Source organism: Ovis canadensis, chromosome 22, assembly GCF_042477335.2.
Source record: "Ovis canadensis isolate MfBH-ARS-UI-01 breed Bighorn chromosome 22, ARS-UI_OviCan_v2, whole genome shotgun sequence".
NCBI classification, from domain to species: domain Eukaryota; kingdom Metazoa; phylum Chordata; class Mammalia; order Artiodactyla; family Bovidae; genus Ovis; species Ovis canadensis.
In genome coordinates, this window is record NC_091266.1 from 50,289,502 (window position 1) to 50,314,600 (window position 25,099).

Consider the following 25,099-nt stretch of genomic DNA (forward strand, 5'->3'; position numbering starts at 1 on the left):
AAGCACCAAGCAGGGTGCACAAGATATCATAGGCATCCCACTGGGAGTTCTCCCTAAATCAGAGCAATACAGACATGGCGGCCCCTGCACGTCTACAGAGTAAGCACAGATGGAGGCTGTTTTGTGTAAATTCTCATCACATTATTCACTTGTCTTCTGTTGATCACTCTTTACTTCTCTCCCTCTCTCACTGTCTTTGCCTCCTATTCAGTGACGATGGAAAACCAGCCACAGAATGTGAAATAAAATTTCAGTTCAGAAGTGCAAACATTTTTGAAAAAACATTTCAAAGGAAAAAGAAGACCTTGACTCTCTAATTTCATCACCACTGTAAACATACCAAAGAAGGGTTTCTTTTCTTTCTTTCTTTTTTTTTTTTTTTTTGCTTTCCTTTAGCTTTGCCAAGTTAAGAAATTTTTTTGAAAAATAAGAATCAAAGTAAAATCAGGATAGTTTTAAAATATAAGGCATTTCTTAAAGAATTGTGAAGAACAAACAAGTGTTTTGTAATTATGTTCCAATGAATTTTAGAAACTTGCTGAAAATTCCCTTGCTCTTGTATTTGTGTGCCTGTCTCTTTTGGGTATTTTGCATGTGTGTATCCATATATAAGAGTTCTCTTTTTGACAGATACTCACACCCACATGTTCCAGAAATGCTATTTGAGTACTTATCTAAATAGACGAGTACTTGTTGAAAATAAAAATGTTCTGACCGAAAGAGCAGCACAGAGAAAAGGATTTCATCCATTGAGAGCAAAAGAGAAAAAATAAATTAAAAAAAAATAGGATTTGGACCAATAATTTGTATGCCTGGCAGATTCATGTTAATTGCTTTTTTATGCGCATAATGACTATTCATATAAAAGAAAACATAGGTAAAGCAAAACAATGTTTAATAAAAATCAGAATAACCATTTTGGTGGAGTTATGATTAGAAATATGTTCCCAAAAATTACATGAAGGAAAAAGACCAAAAGCCTTCAAAAATATCTTGGTTCTATTTCTTAAACCAAACAAAGAGGAGTCTTGGATGAAACAAAGACAGCCCCAAGCCAGGAGTCAGGAGACCTGGCTCTAACAAGCTACCTATGATCGGGTAACTTGTGTGACTTTGGGCCCGAATTTCCTCACCTATCAAGAAATACAGCTGGACTAAAGGGCTGCACAGAATCTGAGGACAGTCATTCCTATTCTAAGCCTAGGTATATGACCCTCTGTTATAGCTGTCATCCGATCCTGGCACTCATGCAACTTTCTTTTTCTTTGCTTTTCTTTTTTAAAGTTTTTTTTTTTTTTTTTCCCAATGTGGACCATTTTTAAAGCCTTTATTGAATTTGTTACAATATGGTTTGTTTTGATGTTTAGATTCTTGGCCAAGAGGCATGTGGAATCTTAGCTCCCTGACCAAGGATTGAACCTGTAGCCCCTGCATTAGAAGGTGAAGTGTTGACCACTGCACTCCCAGGAAAGTCCCAATCCTCTTTTCCTTAACTATATTGAAGAATTCCTTCAATGTTTACGGTAACATAGTTTCAAAGCAAGCCATCTTAATCAAGGGGGTCGGGGTGCCTGTTCTCACCCCAGGTCATCTTCCCGATGACCTTCATAGGGCAGAGTAGGTAAGAAGAGTGAAGGATCGGGGACTCTCTTAGTGGTCTAGGATTGTGCTCTGTGTGGTAGCCCTTATCCTACCCAGGCTGCTGTTATTTAACAAGAGGGCAGATAAATCCACATGCTAAGGATCTGATCATGTGTATTGAATAAGATGCACTAATACATTTCTTTCTTTCTTTTTTCCCAATGGTCAAAATCCAATTTCTATGCAAATGCTTTTGGGTCATAGCATTCTTATTTTTAGCAGGTATAAATCTTCTATTTTAACAGGAAGATTTGGAATCACTGTTATTAATGACACACAATTCCTCCAGAGCAGAAGAGGCTTATCTCATTCTTAGGTGCTGACACTGGCAGGGCTTCAAGGCATGTGTTCTCCAAGGATGGGCACAATTCACAGAAACGGAGGCAAACCTCCAGTCCATGTCCTAATGCCCCAGGAAGGAGTGGGAAGGAGAGCTTGGTGCTGAGTTCAGAATCCCTCTCAGTTCATCGTGAAGTGACCTACTCAATGTTATTTACTAGAAGAAATACTTCAGTTGGCCACTGCTTTTATTTGGAGGGAAGTTGGTTTTCTTTGGACTCCTATAGGTCAGACAAGCCCTTGTCATAAAAAATCACAAATCCCATGGTGTATGGACAGCTTGTCCCCATATTTCTTCAAATCTATCCTTAGGTAACAAGAGAGGTTTCTCAGATTGCCCCATACAAACATAGACCCATTGCCCTGCTTTTTCTCCCTGTGTTAATCTTCTGTGCATATTAGATATATTTGTACCTCCATTTATTATCTACCTACCCCACTAAAAAATAAACTTCCTAAGGATGTTGAGTATGTTTTGTTCCCTCTATATCTCCAGTGCAAACAACATGCATTGTAGGTGCTCAGAAAATTATCCATTTGATGAATAAATGTCAGAAACCCTCCAGGTGGGAGACTTCCCCAGCAGTCCAGTGGTTAAGACTCCACCTTCCAACCCTGGAGGAGTGGGTTTGATCCCTGGTCAGGGGTGTGGCCAAAAAATAAAAAAATACATAACCAACAAGGACTTACTATAAATAAATAAATAATTAAGAAAAAAAGAAAAAAAATCCTCCAAGGGAATAAGGAATAGTTGAGGATAGCAAGGAATAATTTAAGAGTAAGCATAAACCACCACATTCATCCAAGGCACAGTGGGGATAACTTTTTAACACACAGCAATGTCAGTCACATCATCACTAAATGCACTCACAGTCTAACCTCCATGCCCAGAGGGGGGCACTTCTGATGTAACACGTTATAATTCTTTTTCCTTCGTTTACCATCAAAATGCACAGGTGAATGTCCAATTCTCTTGCTTTTCTTTTGAAAGAAGGGAGACACCTCTCTCTGCCTTGCCTTTAGTGAAGGCTTCTCCACACATCACATTTCACAATGAAAATGCCTTAAATAGGCCTACTCTTGACTCTGGCTACCAGAGTTTCTCAGCAAGGAAGGTACCTCCCTAAGCTGCCTTTGAGGAATGAAGGAATTCATGTCAACATGTGGCTGGGGCACTTACTGCCAGAGGAGAAGGCTTCTTTAGGGCTGGAAGACATCGGCTGCGCGCAGAGCTGGCAAAGGCAGTCTCTCCCATTGAACGTGACTCGGTCTCCGGGTGGAAACGGGCGCCTGGAAAGACATTGCCCTCAAGGTTATTGCGGCAACTTCATCCCTTTCCCTCACCCCTTCTGCTTTGCTGCCCTCCAGTGCCAATTCATTACTTGGAGGAGCACCAGCCAAAACGACTGAAATGCAGTCTGAACCAAGCCGGCCAGCTGGATCCAGTCCAAACAAACAAAAGTGCCTCATTTTAAGAGGAAAGATTGCACAGCTTCTACAGGCCACCAGATAGTAAATGAAACCATTTACCTCCACTGCTTAGTGGAGGGACGTTCCAGCAAGCCATCCAGCAGGGCACACACAGTAAAATTTTCCACTTCCAAATTGAAATACTACCATGAAGAAATGGTTGAAATGTCATGAATTCCTATTCAAGCTTAAGGCGCCTCCAAGAAAACTGGTCATACAGGGCAAACATTAACTCTTCACATTCCCTAGACCTAAATGATAACGATGCTGAATTAGACATTGTAGTTCAATGGGCAAAATGAATACCTCACATTGATTGCTAGGGACTCAGTCCCTTATAAACCTGGATTAAATATGAAAATGCTGTAACTATCTGTTTAAAAATTAGTATTCACTTCCTTTCAAAGATTATTTCCTTTCACATTAGTGAAAGTGAAAGTCACTCAGTCTTGTCCGACTCTTTGTGACCCCATAGACTATACAGTCCATGGAATTCTCCAGGCCAGAATACTGGAGTGGGTAGCCTTTCCCTTCTCCAGGGGATCTTCCCAACCCAGGATTCAAACTGGGGTCTCCTGCATTGCAGGTGGATTCTTTACCAACTGCGCTATCATATCTGTTTAAAAATTAGTATTTGCTTCCTTTCAGAGATGATTTCCTTTCACATTAGACAGTCATCAATAAATAACAGCACACTTTTTCAAAAACATTGCCTTCTGCAGGTGTGTTATGTTTCTTCTCCTCCCAGCAGGCAGATAGCTTAAAAAAGTAAGTCATTAATTAATAGCCATATGACAGTTTCCAAGCCTGCTCACTTGCCATTAGCCAATTTGCCAATGATCTTCAACATGAATTTTCATATGTGTGATTCTGTCAATTAGGAAATTTAAAATTAATAAGCCAAACATCCTCACCCATCTGAGTCAGAAGGAAATTCAGGCTTCTGGACATGAATTTTATGTTCACAGGTACTTTAAGTTGCCCTTCATCACCTAAGAGTTGGTGATTAACCGTCCTGCACAAACAGGTAGTAAATCTGGATTTAAAACAACTCCACAAATGTGCCTGGTGCCAGTCCTCGAGGAGAGTTTTAAATCATACCCCCAAATTTTAGAAGTGCTGGGTTGAGGCGGTCTCCTGGTTCCATGTTATTTTCCATTGCTCAGATGAAGCCCAGAGAGGGTAAGTGACTTGCATGGATTGACCAACTAGGGAGAAACATGCCACAGGCATGGGTGGGTGGTGTCCACCAACCTAGAACTTGCTGTCTCTTCAACAATCAAGGTCACACTCTGGTGGGTGCCAGCCAGCCTATCAATTCACACTCATCATTTAAAGCCGAACAAACCTCCAGCCTCCTCTGTAACAAGGCCATCAGGAAGTGAAGGGTCTGTTGACATAATAAGCACAGTTTCTTTGCTTCTGATCAGGGCCAGGGCCAGAAGGAGGCCAGCGAGACACTCAGGATACAGCATTTGAGGTCCCCACGCTCAGGAGGACCGTATGACCTGGGAGTGAGCACCCCCTTTAAAGTGCGTGCCCAGGCACCTCCCTGGCCTCACGCTAGTCCAGACCCTGTCTCTGATTTAGGCTTATATTTATAGACTTGAACCCCACACAGATCCACCATGGAACAAACCAGAGTCAGTTCTCAACAAGGGGCAAGGTGCTCTGAATTTTGAATTCTGTTATTTCATAAATGATCCCTTTTATTTTCCTAAGTGCTCCGCCTACATGGGTTCACTTCCTTCTGTTATTTGCTTGAATGTTTGTGATAGAAAGAGAATTGGATTTAGAGTCTGAACATGTGAGTTCAAATATTGGCTTTGTGATGTGAAGGACTGGGAAAATCCTTTAGACTCTGGTTCTCAAAGTCACTCATCAGTAGGAATAGGAATTGCTGATTGACCTCACAGAATTGTTGAAAGGGTTAGATTAATTTCTGCATGAATGTAATTTGTAAGCTGTAAAGGTGGCCTCCCAAGCAGGAAGAACTGGTGTCATTAGGCAGCACCAGCAGCTTAGACCATCAGTAGCAGGCACCTCTCTGTTGGCTCAAACCTCCAGAGACAGGGCTATGGCTGATGAATGTTTGTCCATTGTTACCAACCTGAAGCAATGATCTCTCAGGGCCAAGATTAGGAAGGCTCTTAGAGTTTACCTGGGCCAGGGCCTTCTAAACTTTAAAAAAATTTTTTAATTGTAGGATAATTGCTTCATGATTTTGTGCTGGCTTCTGCCACACAATCACACGAATCAGCCAGAAGCATACATCCATATGTGCCCTCCCTCTTGAACCTCCCCCACCCACGCCTCATCCCACCCCTCTAGGCTGTCACAGGGCACCCCACTGAGCTTCTTGTGTTAATACATAGAAACAGCTATTTTTAAAAAGACCCTTCCTAAGCTCCAACCTGGTCATCTGTGACAACCTAGAGGGGTGGGGCGAGCTGAAGTTGGGGGGTAGGAGGGAGGTTTAAGAGGGGACATATGTATACTTGGGCCAGATTTGAGTTGCTGTATGACACAAACCAATGTAACACTGTAAAGCAATTATCCTCCAATTAAGAAAAGAACAAAAGAGACCCTCCCTTGGGGATTCCAGTGACCACCCAGGTTTGGGGAATCACTATTATCTAGTTCACAGCCTCTCATCTTACAGACAGGACAACTGCCGTGGAAGAGTTAGCTCACAGAGGTCTCAAACCAGCCGAGGAAAGAGGATCAGAAACAGGGCTTCCTGAATGCCAGCCCAGGGTTCTCAGCCAGACTGTGGGCGGCAGCCTGAATAGGGAGAGGTCAAAAGGAAACTTTGCTGTTGATTAAATAGAGAAAAAATTCAGCTCATTAACGCAGAATTTTAAAATTATGACTTAAAAATATATAATTGAGAAATGACCTAATAGCTACAAAAAGTTACTAAAATAATTTGATTATGAATATTTCATCTAAATCTTATTATGATTCATCCAATGAGTATTATCCAGTTAATTAATTGTATAAAATCAAATTTACCCTTCTAGAGTTTACATTTCTCTAGCCTAAAAACAGGAAATAATGGAAAATAAAATGAACTGAACTACAGTTTTTACAAAGGCATAGCAAAATTGAACACATATGAACAACATCATACCAAAAGGCATGGAATTACTCGATCAGTATGGGTCAACTAGTTAAATTCCCTCTTTTCTCTGATTGACCATTTTAATCAAGCTGCTTTGTGCAATAACGATTTAACCTTGATTGATGATAGGTGCCAAGAGAGGAGGGGTTGACAGCTTTTCCCCCCGAAAGATCAGACTGTAATATTTTTTTAGACTGCGCAGATCATAAGGTTTCTATCTCAACTACTCTACCACTGTCACTTGGAAGCAGTCATAGACAATATATAAACAAATGGGCATGGCTGTGTTCCAATAAAACTTTATTTACAAAACAGGTCTAATTTGATCCTTGACACTGTTAGCTCTCCCTGGCTATAGAGCAAATGAGATAATTTTACACACCCATACCTACACATGTAAGAGCTGATACTTCCAAAGAAGCTTCATCTTTCCAAGTATTTATGCCATCTCCTCCCATGTTTCCACTGCTCAAAATGTCTCAAGACCTGGAGCTGCTTTCAGATTCGGCTGCCAGCCACTTAAGACCAGTCACACTATTTAATGGTGGACATTCCATATAAAGTTTCCTAACTAAATGACTTTTTAACTAAGCCTGATAAAACAGTAGGAAAACAAAAACATCTAAAGGTTCATTGGAAAAAATATATACAGAGAAATATACGATATCACTTATATGTAGAATCTAAAAAAAATGATACAAATGAATTTATTTACAAAAACAGAAATAGGCTCAGACACATACAGAACAAACATGGTTATCAAAGGGGAAAGGAGAGGGGAAGGATAAATTAGGTGTTTGCAATTAGCAGATATAAACTACTATATTATAAAATAGATAAACATAAAGATTTTACTGTACAGCACAGGGAACTATATTCAATATCTTATAATAATCTATAATGGAAGAGAACATAAAAAATAATGCATATAATTAATAAATATAGTATATATGTACAACATAAATAATACATATATTATATATATATATATATAAATATATGAAGAAAGTATGTTAGTCACTCAGTCATGTCCAACTCTTTGTGACCCCATGGACTGTATGTAGTCTAGCCTGCCAGGCTTCTCAGTCCATGGAATTCTCCAGGCAAGAATACTGTGGTGGGTTGCCATTTCCTTCTCCAGGGCATCTTCCTGACCCAGGGATTGAACCTGGGTCTCCCGCATTGCAGGCAGATTCTTTACCACCGGAGCCACCAGATAAATAATATATATAATATATAGAGATACAACTGAAACATTTTGTTGTTCACCTGAAATTAACACAACATTATAAATCAACTATATATCAGTAAATATAATTTTTTAAAGGAAAAATGTTTTAAGACTAAGTACAACTCAAGACCAAAGCACACATTCCAAGCTCTGATAGCAGAGTCCAACACTTCCCTGTCGGTGGAAGCCACACCTACTTGCAGATCGTGCAGGCAAAGCAGTTGGGATGGTAGGTCTTGCCCAGGGCGGTCACCACCTCTCCTTCCACGAACTCCCCGCAGCCATGGCATCGTGTGCCATACATCCTCTGGTAGTCCAGGGTGCAGAGATACTCCCCGTTCTTTATGAAGAAGCCCCCTTGGGCCAGGTCACAGCCGCACACTGTGGACAGACAAGTTCACATCTGGTCACAAGCTGCCAAGCTACTGGGCAGCATCGCCTTCTACCACATGCTGCTAACTTACTCTATGATCTCAGCAGTATGGGGTTCGGGGTGGGGAAGACTGGTACAAAGAGCTATTTATTGTTGGGCTCCAAGTTCTCTCTTGCCTCCCTCCCCCTTTGTTTCCCTTCCCTTCGGGAGCTATGCAATATCTCATGCAAGTAAAATCCATTGGCTAGGTCTCAACAGCCTTTGCGATACAGCTAAGATTCAGAGATAATCAGTCTTTGATGGAAAGATACCTTTGGGTCACGCTGTCTCTAATAGGAACAAAACTGTCTCTGGCAGTGCTATTGAGGAAAGATAGACACTGCTTGCCCACACAACTGCTTGGTTTGGCCTAAACTGTTACTGAGCTGAGTAATAAATTCCCACTCTACCAAAAGCAGGAGCTGAAATGTCCAGTGTCTATTTTTTCACACTCTGGAAATACTTTCCCATAGTCGTAAAACATTCAGGCGTTTAATTTTCTCTTGGTGCAGCAAATAGGATAAGTCCATTATTTATATATTAAAGAGAGAGATAAAAATGAACAAGCCACAGAGGAAAGAAAAGGGAACATGTCCAAGATAAAACTGTCATTCCGGACCTCAGCACATGCAAAAGAGGCTGCTTTGCCGTGTCTGGATTTTGGCACCTCTTTCAAACCTGCGCAGCTGTGGAGCATGCAGATGGTGTGAAAAAGTAGGTCCTGAAACGCCAGGTCTGCATGTTCAGACAAGACCAGAGCAGGACTCAGCAGCTTGTCCAAAAATAAAGCCAAAGGCGGCTCCTGGGAGTAAAGACTTTCCATTGACAAATGACCGGGAAGTAACACCAAAGCTGGAAATCTCTGTTCTTAACCTCTGTATTCCCAGGGTTGGTTGACTCCTATACAATTCAGATCCTTAGGCAAAGAATCTGGGATTCGTCTTGATTATTCCCACCAGCAGCTGGAATAGGCTTTTAGCTGGGGTAAGGATGAACTGAATTCAGTCACTAAATAGTTTTCCTAAGGACCTGCTAGAACATATCCAGGGTTCCTCTGGTAAGTTCCCATGACCCATGAAAGCAACTAGTGTTGAGCACAGTAAGATTTTGATGGATTCGGATAGAAGCTTACACTCCCACCCCAGCTCACAGTCTCTACTAATTGCAACGACTGAAGATATTCAAGGCAACACAGAAGCTACAACAAGCTTTCCACTGTGGGTTCATCTGTCTAAGTCCACTCTCTACAGCTATGACCTTCTTCTTTGCAGTTTATCATCAAGTAACCCAAGATGATGGCCTGAGTCCATCGTGCTGAAAATGACCATACAAACTCTGCTGTGATCACATTACCTGGAAACCAGCTTGTTTACCACCTGCAGCCTCCCTAACTTGCCAGTGCCCCCACTGTTTCCATTCCTGACTTTTCCTACAAAATGAGTCCTGTGGGTCAAGGCAACTGAAGTTGGGACTAACCTCGCTCTAACTGCAAATTCCTTCAACAACAATGAACACAACCCTGAGGGTCACAGGACACCTCAGAGATTTTTCTTCAGTATTTTCCTATGTATTTTTTAAGTTTCACACAAGATGACAAGGCACTTTATGGGTAAGAGTCTTCAGCTTTACTCCTTTTGATTTGTAGAAACCTCTAACCATGGAATTTAATGTAAGGCTGGGAACCAATTTTTTAGTTAAACTGAATCCTCTTCAAATTTGGCAGATTCCTACCAATTTCACTCCTTAGTGGCATGAAGTAGTTCCAATGACTCAGTTGCTCTTTCAAACTCTGTCAAAACCATGACAGGTGACAAAATAATGCATTTGGACTGCTAATAATTTCCTTTAGTTTCTCCTCCAACCCCCTAAGGTAGACAGAATGTAAAAGTTCACAGATCCTTTATAAAAAGCTCTGGTGGCAACAGGGTCATCTTGTAGGGATGGCTTCAAAGCTAATTCTAAATGTTTCAGAAATCCCTGTACTCACCGCTTCCTTAGGGTATCTTTCCAGTCTCTCTAGTTCACATGCTTTTGTGAAATTGACATATGCTCTCCTTTAACAATAAAGTCTTAGTTTGTGTGAACATAATATAGCCTTAAAAGTGATTTTGTAATTACTGTTGAGAGATGCCAAACTGCAATGAAACTGCGCGCTTTGCAGTTTGATTTGGCTTGGTCCTTAAATTCAAGGCAGTGGCTCAAATGTGCTTACCAAACTGTACCATTGTTTCTGGTGGTTTATACCCAAGGAAACTAGCGTTTGAAAACAGACTCACAGAGGCAAGGGTCACGAAAGGCATACACAGCGAGTAGTGGGAGGGAAGGTCTATGCTGCTCAGACCTAAAAGTACTTAACAACACGTTACATTTCCAAAGAATGAACTAGTTGGGAGGTAATCTCCTACCTTTCCCTCTTTTACTTCTCCAGGTGTACTCCAGGAGGAGGTGTATCCCTCCTCCTCCTTCTCCTCCTCACACCTTCTCAGTTTCCTTGGCCACACCCTTACAGGCAGGTAACTCCCATGGACATCACCTTCTTCCTCTAAAATATAAGGCCTCCGTGGAAACACCGCTTCCCAGGTGGCGCTAGTGGTAAGGAACCCGCCTGCCAACGCAGGAGACAAGAGACGCAAGTTCGATCCCTGTGTCGGGAAGATCCCCTGGAGGAGGGCACGGCAACCCACTCCAGTACTCTTGCCTAGAGAATCCCAAGGACAGAGGAGCCTGGAGGGCTACAGTTCGTGGTGTCACAAAGAGTCGGACACAGCTTAAGTGACTTAGCATGCACACGCACTTTGGAAACAGATCTCATCCACTCTTAGAGCTTCAACTATGACCGCAAAGGATTCTCAAATCAATGTCTGTGTGACATCTTCCCCAACCTGGGCACAGACAGCACACTTATCTGAACACAGCATCATCCAAATGAACTCTATTCTCTCAGCTTCTCTGCCATCTCTTCTAAAACGTTCCACTAGTCCCTCTTCCAATAAAATGGTAGCGCTATGCATTCTCCCACTCTTAAACCCAAATTTTCAACTGGTGACTAAATCCAATGTGTTTTCCCAAGAAAACATTTGTTTGATCCATCCCTTCCTCTGCCTTCTTACCACCTCTACTCAGATCCTGGCCTTTAGTATCTCTTGTACAAAAACAGTTTTATTATAACAGTATTTGTACTGGCAGACAAAAAAAGAAACAAACAAACCTGGTAATAACTCAACTTTCCATCAGTAGAGCTGGAGTTGGATAAATTATGATATATCCAGTCTGTGGAGACTTTTTTTTTTTTTTTTGGAATAGGTCAGATCAATATCTGTAACCTAGAGGTCTGTCCATGATATATTGTTAAAAGAGAAAATTTCACAAAGAACTTCACAATCCCATTTTTCAAAAGTCTACTTATGTTTTTACAAACAAGGAAAAGTGAGTTAACACAAACATAGGATTGTTAATGGGTTATCTCAGCAGGATGAATAACTATTCACTCTTTATTCACATACCTATGTGTCAGCTCACTTTTAAAAATTATTTAATTTTGCTAAACACACATAACATAGAATGGACCATCTTAGCCATTTTGAAGTATACAGTTCAAGTGAGATTCAGCACGTTCACCTAGCTGTGCAGCCGTCATCCCCATGCATCCACAGGACACCTTTCATCCTGCAAAACTGAAACTCTAGACCCATAGAACAGTAGCTCCCTATTCTCCCTCCCTCCCCCAGTCCCCTGCAAACTGCCACTCTAGCTCCTATCTCTATGAATTTGACTGCCCTTGGTGTCCCATACAAGGAAAAACTCACTTTATAATATGCTAAGAAAAATTCAAAAAGCAGAGACATTACTTTGCCAACTAAGGTCCGTCTAGTCAAGGCTATGGTTTTTCCTGTGGTCATGTATGGATGGGAGAGTTGGACTGTGAAGAAGGCTGATCGCCGAAGAATTGATGCTTTTGAACTGTGGTGTTGGAGAAGACTCTTGAGAGTCCCTTGGACTGCAAGGAGATCCAACCGGCCCATTCTGAAGGAGATCAGCCCTGGGATTTCTTTGGAAGGAATGATGCTAAAGCTGAAACTCCAGTACTTTGGCCACCTCATGTGAAGAGTTGACTCACTGGAAAAGACTCTGATGCTGGGAGGGATTGTGGGCAGGAGGAGAAGGGGACGACAGAGGATGAGATGGCTGGATGGCATCACAGACTCGATGGACGCGAGTCTGAGTGAACTCCGGGAGTTGGTGATGGACAGGGAGGCCTGGCGTGCTGCAATTCATGGGGTCGCAAAGAGTTGGACACGACTGAGCAACTGAACTGAACTGAACTGAAGAAAAATTATCAAAAACATGTCCGAAAGGTGAAGGAAAGAAGCAGTTTCTCCAGTGTCATGCTGGAATTTTAACAGCTCACACAGAATTATTTCATGACCCAAGGCACTGGATCTGTGTTTGACAAGATCTTTACCTGGGTTCAATCCGTGGGTTGGAAAGATCCCCTGGAGGAGGGAGAGGCTACCCACTCCAGCATTCTGGCCTGGAGAATTTCATGGACTGTATAGTCCATGGGGTCAAAAAGAGTCGGACATGACTGAGTGACTTTCACTTTCATTTTACTGCTAATGAAAAGCCCAGACTTTGAAAGTTAACTCTAACTTGTAGGTTCTCGTCCAGTAGATGTGCAGATGATTTCGGTCCAGGTTTACGATCCCGTTCCCTGTTAGACAGCTAATCAGTTTTATATTTAACCCGGGCGCCTTATCCCACATCCTCTTTTTCTTTTCTCTTTTGGCCTCATTGCACGGCATATGGGATCTTAGTTCCCCCAGGGATCGAACCCACGTACCCTGCATTGGAAGCACAGATCTTTAATCACTGGATCGCTAGAGAAGTCCCTGACATCCTTTCTTGAACACCTTTAAACCCATTCCTTGGGTTCTCCTTTGAGTTGGCTTTACATTTTACTAGTTCCCTCATTGGACTTCCCTGGTGGGAGTTGACTAAACCTCTGGTTAATCTTCGTTCTATATTGGTGTGAGAGTCATATATTTAACTTTTTGAAAATTACACTTTCACAAAGTGTCATTAACCAAAAATGAAAACCAAAAATTAACCAAAAATATCTAAAGGTAAATTATATAAACATTTTTAAAGGTGGGAGGGGTGCTTCCCTGGTGGCTCAGTGGTAAAGAATTCTCCCGCTAATGCAAGAGACATGGGTCCCTGATCCAGGAGGATTCCACGTGCTGAGGAGCAACTAAGCCCATGTGCCTCAACTGTTGAGACTGGGAACCTCAGCTGCTAAAGCCTGCACGCCCTAGAGCCCGCGCTCCTCAACAAGAGAAGACACTGCAATGAGAAACCTGAGCACCTCAACTAGTAGCCCACGCAGCAGTGATGACCCAGCATGGCCAAAAATAAATTTAAAAAAAAATTTTTAACTAGAGTTTAAAAATAAAAGTCACTGTAAAAAAAAGTTTTTAAAGTTCAATCTGTTTATATTAATGACTTAGCAAATACTTTTAACTGGTGGCACAAAGCAAAACTTCCCACTCAAATGACCACACAATCCCAATTAGGTCGAACTTCAGTAGGCTATCTTTAGGTTTTTACCTTTGGATCTCTATTTGTCTCTCCTTTGATTAAAAGTTAACCATATGCCCAGGGAAAAGAATAGATTCCTTTCATTAAAAAAAAAAAAAAAAAAAAGAGCTGCCAGTGAAAGAGAATTAATTGCTTTCTTCTTGATGATCAATCATTTAAAACATGTCCCACTCAAGGCCTGCCTGAATCTTGCCTCCTCTGTTATCACTAAAGCACAGCCACAAACATCATAGGTCTTGTAAAAGCTACACTCTTGAATTCATTCTCTACATAGCAATGAATACCAGTAACTAGTTAAGTAGGAACATGTACATCAAAGCAATTTAATATAAAAGTTGTGAAATTAATAACAGCACATTTTAAAATCTTATATGTTAAAAAAAAAAAAAAAACTTAACAGGAGCTTGCCTGTGTTGTAAAAATACCACAGAACAGGAAGCGCACCAAGCATGGAGGTGTCAGATTAAGGGGGAAAACAGTGTCGTATTTTAGTGGCACGAATAGGGTTGTAGTAGCAATTATTTCTTCAACTTTCTAAAAACAGAAGTTACATTTTAGGTTGCAACAAAACTCATTTAAGAGACATTCCATCTGTCAACTAGTTCATACTGCCAGAAATTTAGGAGCATAGGTAATACTTCCAACTCCGACCAAAGGTTGCTTGGAGGTGAAACACGAGACATCTTCTTCATCTAGATCAGGAGATTGGACATCTCTGCTGGTCTCATTGTCGTTTTAATGAATTCATCAGAATGAGAGAGGGAGGGACGTCAAATCAACACTTTCAATTTAGCTTTGAGCAACGTTAAGAATTCTTGCTGGGGGCCAGGAGCCTAAGGTGGGTTCTTTCTTGTCTTTTCTAGGTCAGGCGCTGGCTTTGTGGTTTGGCACTTTGCCAGCCCTTCAGCTCATCACAGCTCTTCTGAATCTGCCCCAGGGAAGTGGAAGCCCTGCAGGGCAGGACCTGGGTTTCACCCACTCATTTCAGGGATTAAGGACCATGCGCTTTCTGCCCCTGCCTTCCTTCCTCCCCCCTTCCCTCTCTCTCTTCTTTCTTATTTTTTACATTATCTTTTTTTCAATTTTTCTTTCAGTTTTATTGATACAATTCACACACTCCCCCGTATAAGTTTAAGGTGTACAGCATAGTGATTTGACTGACATACATCATGAAATGTCTATCACAATAAGTTTAGTGAGCATCCTATATCTTATATAGATATAAAACTAAAGAAAGACATTTTTTTCTTGCGATGAGAACTCTTCACTCTTTTAACAACTTTCATATACAACACACTGCCGTGTTGATTATATTTATCATGTTATATTATATCACTGGGCTTCCCTTGTTATTCAGCAGTAAAGATCCACCTGCTAATGCAGGAGATGTGGGTTTGATCCCTGGATCGGGAAGATCCCCTGGAGAAGGAAATGGCAACCCACTCCAGCATTCTTGCCTGGGAAATCCCATGGACAGAGGAGCTTGGTGGGCTATATTCCATGGGGTCACACAGAGTTGGACATGACTTAGTAACTGAGCATGCACGCACGCACGTACATTGCATCACTAATATTTGTCTTATATCTGAGAGGCTGTACCTTTCGAGTGCCTTCGTCCAATTCCCCCCCACCCCTCCCCTCCCCTCTGGTAACCACAAACCTCATCTCTTTCTCTATGAATGTGTTTGTTTCTGAAGCACAACAGACTTACAACACTATCTTAGTTCCTGGTACACAACACTGTGATTCGATATTTCTATACATTTCAAAACAATCATCACAATAAGTCTAGTTACAATCTGTCACCACACAAACATATTACATAATTTTTGACTATATTCCCCACACTGTACATTTCATGCTGGTGACTCATTTATTTTGCAACTGAAAGTTTGTAACTCAGTCTCCTTCACCTATTTATTTTCTCCCCTTTAACCCTCCCCACTAGCAACCACCTGTTTGTTCTCTGTATCTATTTATAACTGTTTCTGTTTTGTTATCTGCTATTTGTTCATTTGGTTTGTTTTTAGATTCCATGTAAAAGTGGAGTCATACAATATTTGTTTTCTCTGACTTATTTTGCTTAGCATAATGCTCTCAAAGTCCATCCGCATTGTCGCAAATGGCAAGATTTCAGTCTTTTTATGGCCAAGTAATATTCCACTGTACATCTATGTATCACACCTTCCTTATCCATTTATCTATTAATGGGCATTTAGGTTACTTCTATATCTTGGCTACTGTAAGTGCTGCTGCAATGAAAGGGGTACATGTATCTTTTCTTTTTTTAATTGAAGTATAGTTGATTTACAACATTGTGTTAATTATTGCTATACAGCAAAGTAATTCAGTTATGAGTTCATGTATCTTTTCCAATTAATGTGTTGGTTTCTTCAGATAAATACCCAGGAATAGGATTACTGGATTGTATGGTAGATCTATTGTTAATTTTTCGAGGAACCTCCGTATTATTTTCCATAGTAGTCACACAATTTACATTCCCATCAACAGTGTACAAAGGTTCCCTTTCTCCACATCCTAAAAGGGCTCTGTGCTCTAGAAGTTCTACTTTACAGGTGAAAACCCTGCTCTGCCTCCCCTGGGCCAGCACTGCCTCCTCCTAGGCTGCCCTGTGCAGGAGCAGGGGGGTGGGATAGACACAGGGTACAGAATTCTCAAACTCCTCATGGGTGGATTTGCACCATACTCTTCCTCCATCTTCTACTCAAGCTAAATTTTTAAAAAAGATTATTTCACCTAAGATGTTATTCTATTCATCTCCTCAAACCCTTTCATCATAGAAAATCCAAAGGCAGACTTTGACATAGCATCCTCTCAAGCCACCTCCAATGCTACCTTAGAGTGTGGGGTCTCACTGAATCAGACTTTGCCCTGAAATCCAGAGCAGTGTGTTTGAAAGTACCATGCACTATAGCTCCAAAGTATGACATGCTGTAGCCCAGAGCTCAAAATAGCTGAACAGAGACTCATAAACAATAATAAGAGGGGGCAGCTTCCACCAAAAATAACTATTAGCTAATGCATCATCCTGGAAGCAAATACTAAGCCTCAAAACATATTTAAAGAGCTTTTCACACTCATTTCTAAATGTGCCTCAAAATCTATGATTTTCCTGGGAAAAAAGATAGTTAGGAGTCCAACTAAATGACAAAATGAGACCCCAAGGTCAGGCATTTGAGGTGTGGTATTAATTCAGAGCTTGAATTTACAATAATAACAAAAGAGATTTGATTGAAAAGGAATCAATAGGACCCTCTTTTATGAATAAAATCAACTACATAGTAAGTTTATTTCTAATGCTTGTCACAGAAATTCATGTGCAAATGACATTAATTATAACCAGCTCAAGTAACAAAGATATCATCCAGAATAATACCTCTCACTCAATGTATTATTTTGTTTTTGTTTGGGTCCGTAACACAAAACAAGTATCAAAGTCTACTCTGATAGCATAGATTACTTAATAAGCAGGAAGTACCATGTATAAATGCTGAAAATGTACACAAGGAAGAAATGAAAGGCTGGCCAGATTTAATAGGGCCTTGCTTATCCCAGGTAAAACTACCTCAAGTAAGCCACCCATTGGAATTCTGGGCCCACAGGTAAATTTTTAGGTACATTCTGTCCTTTCCCTTTCCCTGTTTCAGTCCCCAGAAAAAGCTGGGTCATGAATCTTTGCCTTTTACAAGCTCCCAGACCCCAAGGACACAGCCTCAGTGAGAGTTCTGTGTGTCTATAAGCTGACCCTCTAGGAAATAGAAAAAGGTAAGGATGCATTGCTATTTTTACCAGCAACCACAATAAGTAATTAGCATCTGGCTTCTCCCACTCAATCTATCCTGCTCACATCCTCTAAATTAACATGGTAAACGCCCTCCTCCTTCACTCTGCAAACACTCTGATCTTGCATTGAAGGTTCTGGCATCTACCAAACATTCATCTGACTCTTCCTGACCATCAGTGCTTTATTCCAGCCAAACTGACCCTCCCATCCCCCATGCCTGATAGACACCTCCTCCCACCTCCTGCCAATGCCCTTGACAACCCCAACCAGCCTCCCTGGCTCCACTCAGGTTCTACCTTGTGATGAAGCTGCTGGCTTCTTCCAGTCCTGTCTGGCTCTGCTTTCTCAAGGCTCTGAACAATGATTAACATTTGATTCTTAATCTGTGTTACTTTATACTGCCACCAGGATTTTCTCCTTATCTCAACTGCAAACTTATTGAAGGCAAAACCCACTTCTTATCACGATACTTAGAGAGATGGAAACTTATTACTGTCCCTTTCCACCTATTCATACCGCTTTAAACCAGGCTGGCATCCGGACTGTGTGGGTGGAGCCAAGTTGTTCTGGCACAGAATAAAGAGAGCCAGTAATCCTGCCTTTGCTTCTAAAAGTACCTAGTTGGCATCAAGATAGTGGTGCCAAGGTAGCAACTCCACCCTCTCTCAACTTCTTCAGTCTCCTGAGACTCTCCTTCACAATTGAAATTGACTACAACTCAACAACTCTAGAGATCATTTTAATTCGCAAGTGTAGGGTCAGACTATGCTCTGCTTTGTGCTCAGTAATAACCAAAAAGTTCTTGATCACAGAGAATAAGACTGCAACTGGTTAAGTGCTCCATGATTTGAGGTGCATGACAGGAAACTAGAATGAGATTACAGGGTAGCAACAAGAGTAATCCTGTCTCTAAGAGAGAACATTTGAGTGGGGAAAAAAGTAGATGGAATTGGGATTATATCAAAGAAAAACAGGGCAGGGTAATAATGGCCTTTAAGTGTATGGCAGTTATTTTAAGGAAATCAATAATCAGCTCTTTTCCATCTAAAGGAGAAATGGGGAACGTTTGCTTTACATGTATCAAGAGATGTAGGTTAGATAAGCTTATAGCTATCACTATAGAGGTGATTACAAATGAGAACAAGCTCCTGAAAGACACTATCTTACATCTATGATTAAAAATATTTATGGCAGGTGAGGTGAGATATTAGTTGCTCTTTGCATGTCTGACTCTTTGCGACCCCATGGACTGTAGCCTGCCAGGCTCCTCTGTCCACAGAGTTCCCCAGGCAAGAATACTGGAGTGGGTTGCCATGCTCTTCTCCAGGGGATCTTCCCGACACAGACATCGAAACTGGATCTCCTGCATTGCAGGCAGTTTTGTGTTTTATTTGTTTTTTGTTGTTGTTGTTGTTGTTTTGTTTTTTACCGTTTGAGCCACCAGGGAAGCTATTTATGGTAGAATAAATGGCTTTCCCATTCAGGACAGAAGGGGACTTATCCTTTTGAATATAGACAAGGTGATAATGTGACTTTCCTGTACACCTACATCAAATCACAGGGATTACAGTGCAATGAAAAAAAGCATCAAATTTATTATTTTACCAACACCTAAAGTTCCATTTTGGAAATAAGATATAAACATAAAGAGTTAGTTCTTATAGCATATACATTATATAATCCAATTTTACTTAAAAAAAAAACTACCTAAACACAGAAAACTCTTAATCTGTATATTCAACTCACCCACCCCTCAATTTTCATTCATTTTACTCCACAAAATCTTTGCATTTTATAAATACACATATTCTATGTAAAATGATCCTGCTCTGGTAAACATTCTATAAACCCTAGGATGACAAAACTGGCATGCTTTTTCCCAAGCCCTTTCACTGAACCCAATCTTTAATTCTTGAAAGGTACATTGTAATTCATTGGCATAAGCAGAAGCTGTAACCTGAATTTTCTAATAGTTTTAGATAAACATGAAAAATAATTTTGATGTTCATGGGCTACCTTCATGGATTGAACGTTACGGAGGATAATGCACTTTTAGAAGCTATCAAAAGATAGCATTTTTGACACCCTCTAACTATTACAGTCTAACACACGGTTAAGACTCACATTGCAAAGTGGCAACAGTCTCTATTAAGACATAATTCTGTACAAGGATTTCTGCCAATGCTATTTGGAGAGACGAGCTCACATGATCTGATTTTTTTAAACTTCCACAGACATTATCCAATGTTCAGAAATCTTTCTAAAACTATGTGGCTATAAATAACATATAACACTAGTTCCATTTTTGAAATGAAATAAAGTTACTCTAATCAATGTTTAAAATGCCATCTTTCAAATGACAATAGGAATGTTACCGCTCCACTCATTTCTGGCAGGAAACTTGCTTGCCCAAATGAAGGCCAGTGTCAACTCCAGCTACATCCCTGTCTCCACCGCTTTGAATAAGGCAGCCCCGACCCCTGACCAAAACTAACATCCTCTTTTCAGTCCTGGGAAGATTTATGATGTTTTTACTGAGCATCTGTGCTTTATCATACCTTGCCCCCTTCTTGGTAACATCCCCAGGCCATTCAGCTCTACGTGTTCTCTACAGCCTCAGACTCGCTGCACCTGTGCTCTGGACCACTCACCTACACCTGTCTTGCTACTAGCCGTGGCCCCTCCTATAAGCACATGCTTGCCAGCAGACCACATGCTCTTCAGGGGTAGATACCACGTTATAAACACATATCTTTCCAGCCTCCACAGCCCACCATGGTGAATGGAGAGATGACAGATGCTCTATCAACATTTCACATGGTAAATATTTGAAGGTCATCAATTGCCCATATTCCCAGGTTGATTTATGCAAAAACATTAAGTGACTTTTAGTAAGAAAAGAATTCAAATCTGCTCTTAGGAATAATAAAGTCCATTTAGTTGACTTTTCGTACAAGGAGAAATTAAGTAGTTATTATATTTTCATCCTTTACAGACTAGAAGAGAAGTTTGAGCTGCCCTCCCTTCCCAGAGAGGTAGAGGTGGGGTAGGGAATCATTTCCTGACCACCTGTCCATCTCCCCACCACAAACACACTGAGAAATCCTTCTGTTACAAGCTTATTTTCACTGGGGCGGATCTTTTTACTTTCCCTGTATTGCACCAATGACAGTTGGTAAATCATAGTTTTATGATTATTTCAGTGTCTGATTAATATCCTGTCTTAATGCCTTCAGGCTGCTGTAACAAAATACCACAGACTGGGTGGTTTATAAACAATAGAAATTTATTTTTCACAGTTCTAGAGATTGTGAAGTCTAAGGTGAAGTTGCCAGCTGATTCAGTGTCTGGTGAGAGCCTGCTTCTTTGTTCAGACAGCAGTCTTCTCACTGGGTTCTTGTGCCACAAGGGATGAGGGAGCTTTTGGGGTCTCTTAAAAAGACACTAACCCCATTCACAAGGCCTCCACCCTCATGACATCAGTTTGCTTCAGTCATTCAGTCGTGTCCGACTCTTTGCAACCCCATGAATCACAGCACGCCAGGCCTCCCTGTCCATCACCAACTCCCAGAGTCACTCAAACTCATGTCCATCGAGTCAGTAATGCCATCCAGCCATTTCATCCTCTGTCGTCCCCTTCTCCTCCTGCCCCCAATCCCTCCCAGCATCAGAGTCTTTTCCAATGAGTCAACTCTTCGCATGAGGTGGCCAAAGTATTGGAGTTTCAACTTTAGCATCAGTCCTTCCAATGAACACCCAGTACTGGTCTCCTTCAGAATGGACTGGTTGGGTCTTCTTGCAGTCCAAGGGACTCTCAAGAGTCTTCTCCAACACCACAGTTCAAAAGCATCAATTCTTCAGCACTCAGCTTTCTTCACAGTCTAACTCTCACATCCATATATGACTACTGGAAAAACCATAGCCTTGACTAGATGGACCATTGTTGGCAAAGTAATATCTCTGCTTTTCAATATGCTATCTAGGTTGGTCATAACTTGCCTTCCAAGGAGTTGGCGTCTTTTAATTTCATGGCTACAGTCAGCATCTGCAGTGATTTTGGAGCCCCCCAAAATAAAGTCTGACATTGTTTCTACTGTTTCCCCATCTATTTCCCATGGAGTGATGGGACCAAATGCCATGATCTTCGTTTTCTGAATGTTGAGCTTTAAGCCAACTTTTGCACTCTCCTCTTTCACTTTCATCAAGAGGCTTTTTAGTTCCTCTTCACCCTCTGCCATAAGGGTGGTATCATCTGCATATCTGAGGTTATTAATATTTCTCTCAGCAATCTCGATTCCAGCTTGTGCTTCTTCCAGTCCAGTGTTTCTCATGATGTACTCTGCATAGAAGTTAAATAAGCAGGGTGACAATATACAGTCTTGACGTACTCCTTTTCCTATTTGGAACCAGTCTGTTGTTCCATGTCCAGTTCTAACTGTTGCTTCCTGACCTGCATATAGGTTTCTCAAGAGGCAGGTCAGGTGGTCTGGTATTCCCATCTCTTGAAGAATTTTCCACAGTTTAATATGATCCACACAGCCAAAGGCTTTGGCATAGTCAATAAAGCAGAAATAAATATTTTTCTGGAACTCTCCTTGCTTTTTCCATGATCTAGTGGATGTTGGCAATTTGATCTCTGGTTCGTCTGCCTTTTCTAAAACCAGCTTGAACATCTGAAGTTCACGGTTCATGTATTGCTGAAGCCTGGCTTGGAGAATTTTGAGCATTACTTTACTAGCATGTGAGATAAGAGCAACTGTGCAGTAGTTTGAGCATTCTTTGGCATTGCCTTTCTTTGGAATTGGAATGAAAACTGACCTTTTCCAGTCCTGTGGCCACTGCTGAGTTTTCCAAATTTGCTGGCATATTGAGTGCAGCACTTTCACAGCACCATCTTTCAGCATTTGAAATAGCTCAACTGGAATGTCATCTCCTCCACTAGCTTCGTTCATAGTGATGCTTTCTAAGGCCCACTTGACCTCACATTCCAGGATGTCTGGCTCTAGGTGAGTGATCACACCATCATGATTATCTGGGTCGTGAAGATCTTTTTTGTACAGTTCTGTTTATTCTTGCCACTTCTTCTTAATATCTTCTGCTTCTGTTAGGTCCATACCATTTCTGTCCTTTATAGAGCCCATCTTTGCATGAAATGTTCCCTCAGTATCTCTAATTTTCTTGAAGAGATCTCTAGTCTTCCCCATTCTGTTGTTTTCCTCTATTTCTTTGCATTGATCACGGAGGAAGGCTTTCTTATCTCTCCTTGCTATTCTTTGGAACTCTGCATTCATATGCTTATATCTTTCCTTTTCTCCTTTGCTTTTGCTTCTCTTCTTTTCACAGCTATTTGTAAGGCCTCCTCAGACAGCCATTTTGCTTTTTTGCATTTCTTTTCCATGGGGATGGTCTTGATCCCTGTCTCCTGTACAATGTCACGAACCTCCATCCATAGTTGATCAGGCACTCTATCAGATCTAGTCCTTTAATATCACCTCCCAAAGGCCATACTTCCTAATACCATTAGGGATTAGGTTTCAAAATATGAATTTGGGGGGAACACAAGCAAACAGTCTATGATATATCTCTATGAAGGCAGAGATCATCTCTAACTTATACATATAGCTTGATTGTGTATGACCTATTCTTGAGCACCATGGCACTTGAAAAAAAATATTTGTGGGGCCCCAAGTGGAGAAACCTCTATGGGCATAAGAGTAACATGCTAAGCTTGGGCTTAAAGAAAACACATGCACTGCGGTTAGACGCTAAGATGGCACCTGCAGGAAGGAGTGGAGGCGTGGTCTGTAGTGTTTGTCAAAATTTTTGATTGGCCCTCTTGATTTCCGTGCTCGTGGACAACGCGTGATCACCATAGACCCCTGTCATGATGTAAGCGCATGGTAATCTGACCTTTAACTTGATTGGTAGAACTATGGAAAGTCCCTCGCAAAAACCCCCCTGCTTACCTTTATAAACCAAGAGCTTATGACAATAAAGTGGAACTGCTCAGACAGAACCCCTGTCGCGTCTGATTGTCTCTCACTTGCCGGGGGGCTGTCCAGCAGGCTCACCTCTCCTGGGGACCCCTCGGCCTTGCTGAGGGAAGTTCCACGGCCTCTCTCTTTTTGCGGCACACCCCCCGCAAATATTTGTTGAATAAACATATGTTACCATTTATCCTCAGAATTTATAGTACACCCTATAGGTTAGCCAGGGTTTTCATCATTCATAATCATTTGACTTCAGTCTTCTGCTTTGCACTTGTGGATGCTGACAAACTGTGCAACAGGGAATTCTAGACCCTTGCTTCTTTTGCCCCATTCAGAATTTCTAAGACATATCTCAATATCATGACTTTTTCCATCTCCATATTACTAGTCAGGTATGTTGAGAACATAAAATTTTATATCTACTTTTTAGTGGAGCACTTCCTACCTAAATTCTATACTTAATGAAGCTGCTCTAAAGAAAAGCCCAATTCCTGGGAACTTCATCCGCTGTGAAGGACCATGACCAAAGAATCCTTATCTGGATGGTTCCCAACAGGCTACTAATATACTCCTGCCCCCGCCCATCATCACACCCCCAATTCCAAGCCCATATGCAACAGAGCAGTGGTCATCAAATTTGGTGAGTTGGTTGAAAATGCTAGACCCTGACCACCAACATGCTGATCAGGGAGACCGGGATGAGACCAGGAAACGGAATCATTCACCAGCATCAGAGCTACTCTGGTAGGTGCTTCTTGGACCACACTTAATCAACTCTGCCCTAAATGCTTTTATAAATTTAATGCCTCTCCAGGTAGCTGTGTACTATACACATATCTCCTGATAATTAATACATCACAGGAGATTCTCCCTACTTCTCACTAAAGGTTCAATGAATAAAGAGAATCTCCGAGTTTTAGAAGCTTCCAGGCACAGCAGAAAAGCAATTACTGGCTCTTAGGTCCAGTGTAAACACTCTCTCCTGGAGGGAAAGTAGGACCCACTCAGTTGCCCTGCACGGGCTATTCAAGGCAGATGATGGGAACCCAGTGGGGACCTACAGGGAAAGGCTAAGGACAAATTTGAATGCCAATGCCAGAATGCCACCTCACAAATGTCACTTCCATCATGGAGAAAGATGACTCAAATCTCTCTGCCTGGGTTTAAGGTGGATTAGAAGGTTTCAGGGTACTTATCTCATTTGGGAATTGGTTGATCTTATCAACCAAGGAAGAATTCCAAAAGGAATCCTACTCTTTCCCTCTAGCTTTCACTCAGTAGATAATACCACTTTGGTGTGTGTGGTTAGTCGCTCAGTTATGTCTGACTCTTTGAGACCCCAAGGACTGTAGCCCAAGAGGCTCCTCTGTCCATGGGGATCTCCAGGCAAGAATACTGGACTGGGTTGCCATGCTATCCTCCAGGGGATCTTCTCAACTCAGAGATTGAACTCAGGTCTCTTGCATTGCAGGCAGATTCTTTACTGTCT

The 25,099-nt window shown here is 41.4% G+C and overlaps 1 protein-coding gene across 3 annotated transcripts in view; it reads right to left on the minus strand.

The window, feature by feature from the left end:
- The window catches only part of ABLIM1 (actin binding LIM protein 1), a 331,820-nt gene that overhangs the window by 120,684 nt on the left and 186,037 nt on the right, over window positions 1-25,099 (minus strand). For all 3 annotated transcript variants that reach the window (XR_011252152.1, XR_011252151.1, XM_070289452.1), the window contains exons 3-4: window positions 8,003-8,186; window positions 3,161-3,270 (exon numbers count right to left, since the gene is read on the minus strand). Coding sequence is in view for 1 of the 3 variants with exons in the window: in XM_070289452.1 (XP_070145553.1) it covers window positions 3,161-3,270; window positions 8,003-8,186 (294 nt within the window). In the remaining 2 variants the exon portion in view is untranslated. The remainder of the gene's footprint in view (window positions 1-3,160; window positions 3,271-8,002; window positions 8,187-25,099) is intronic.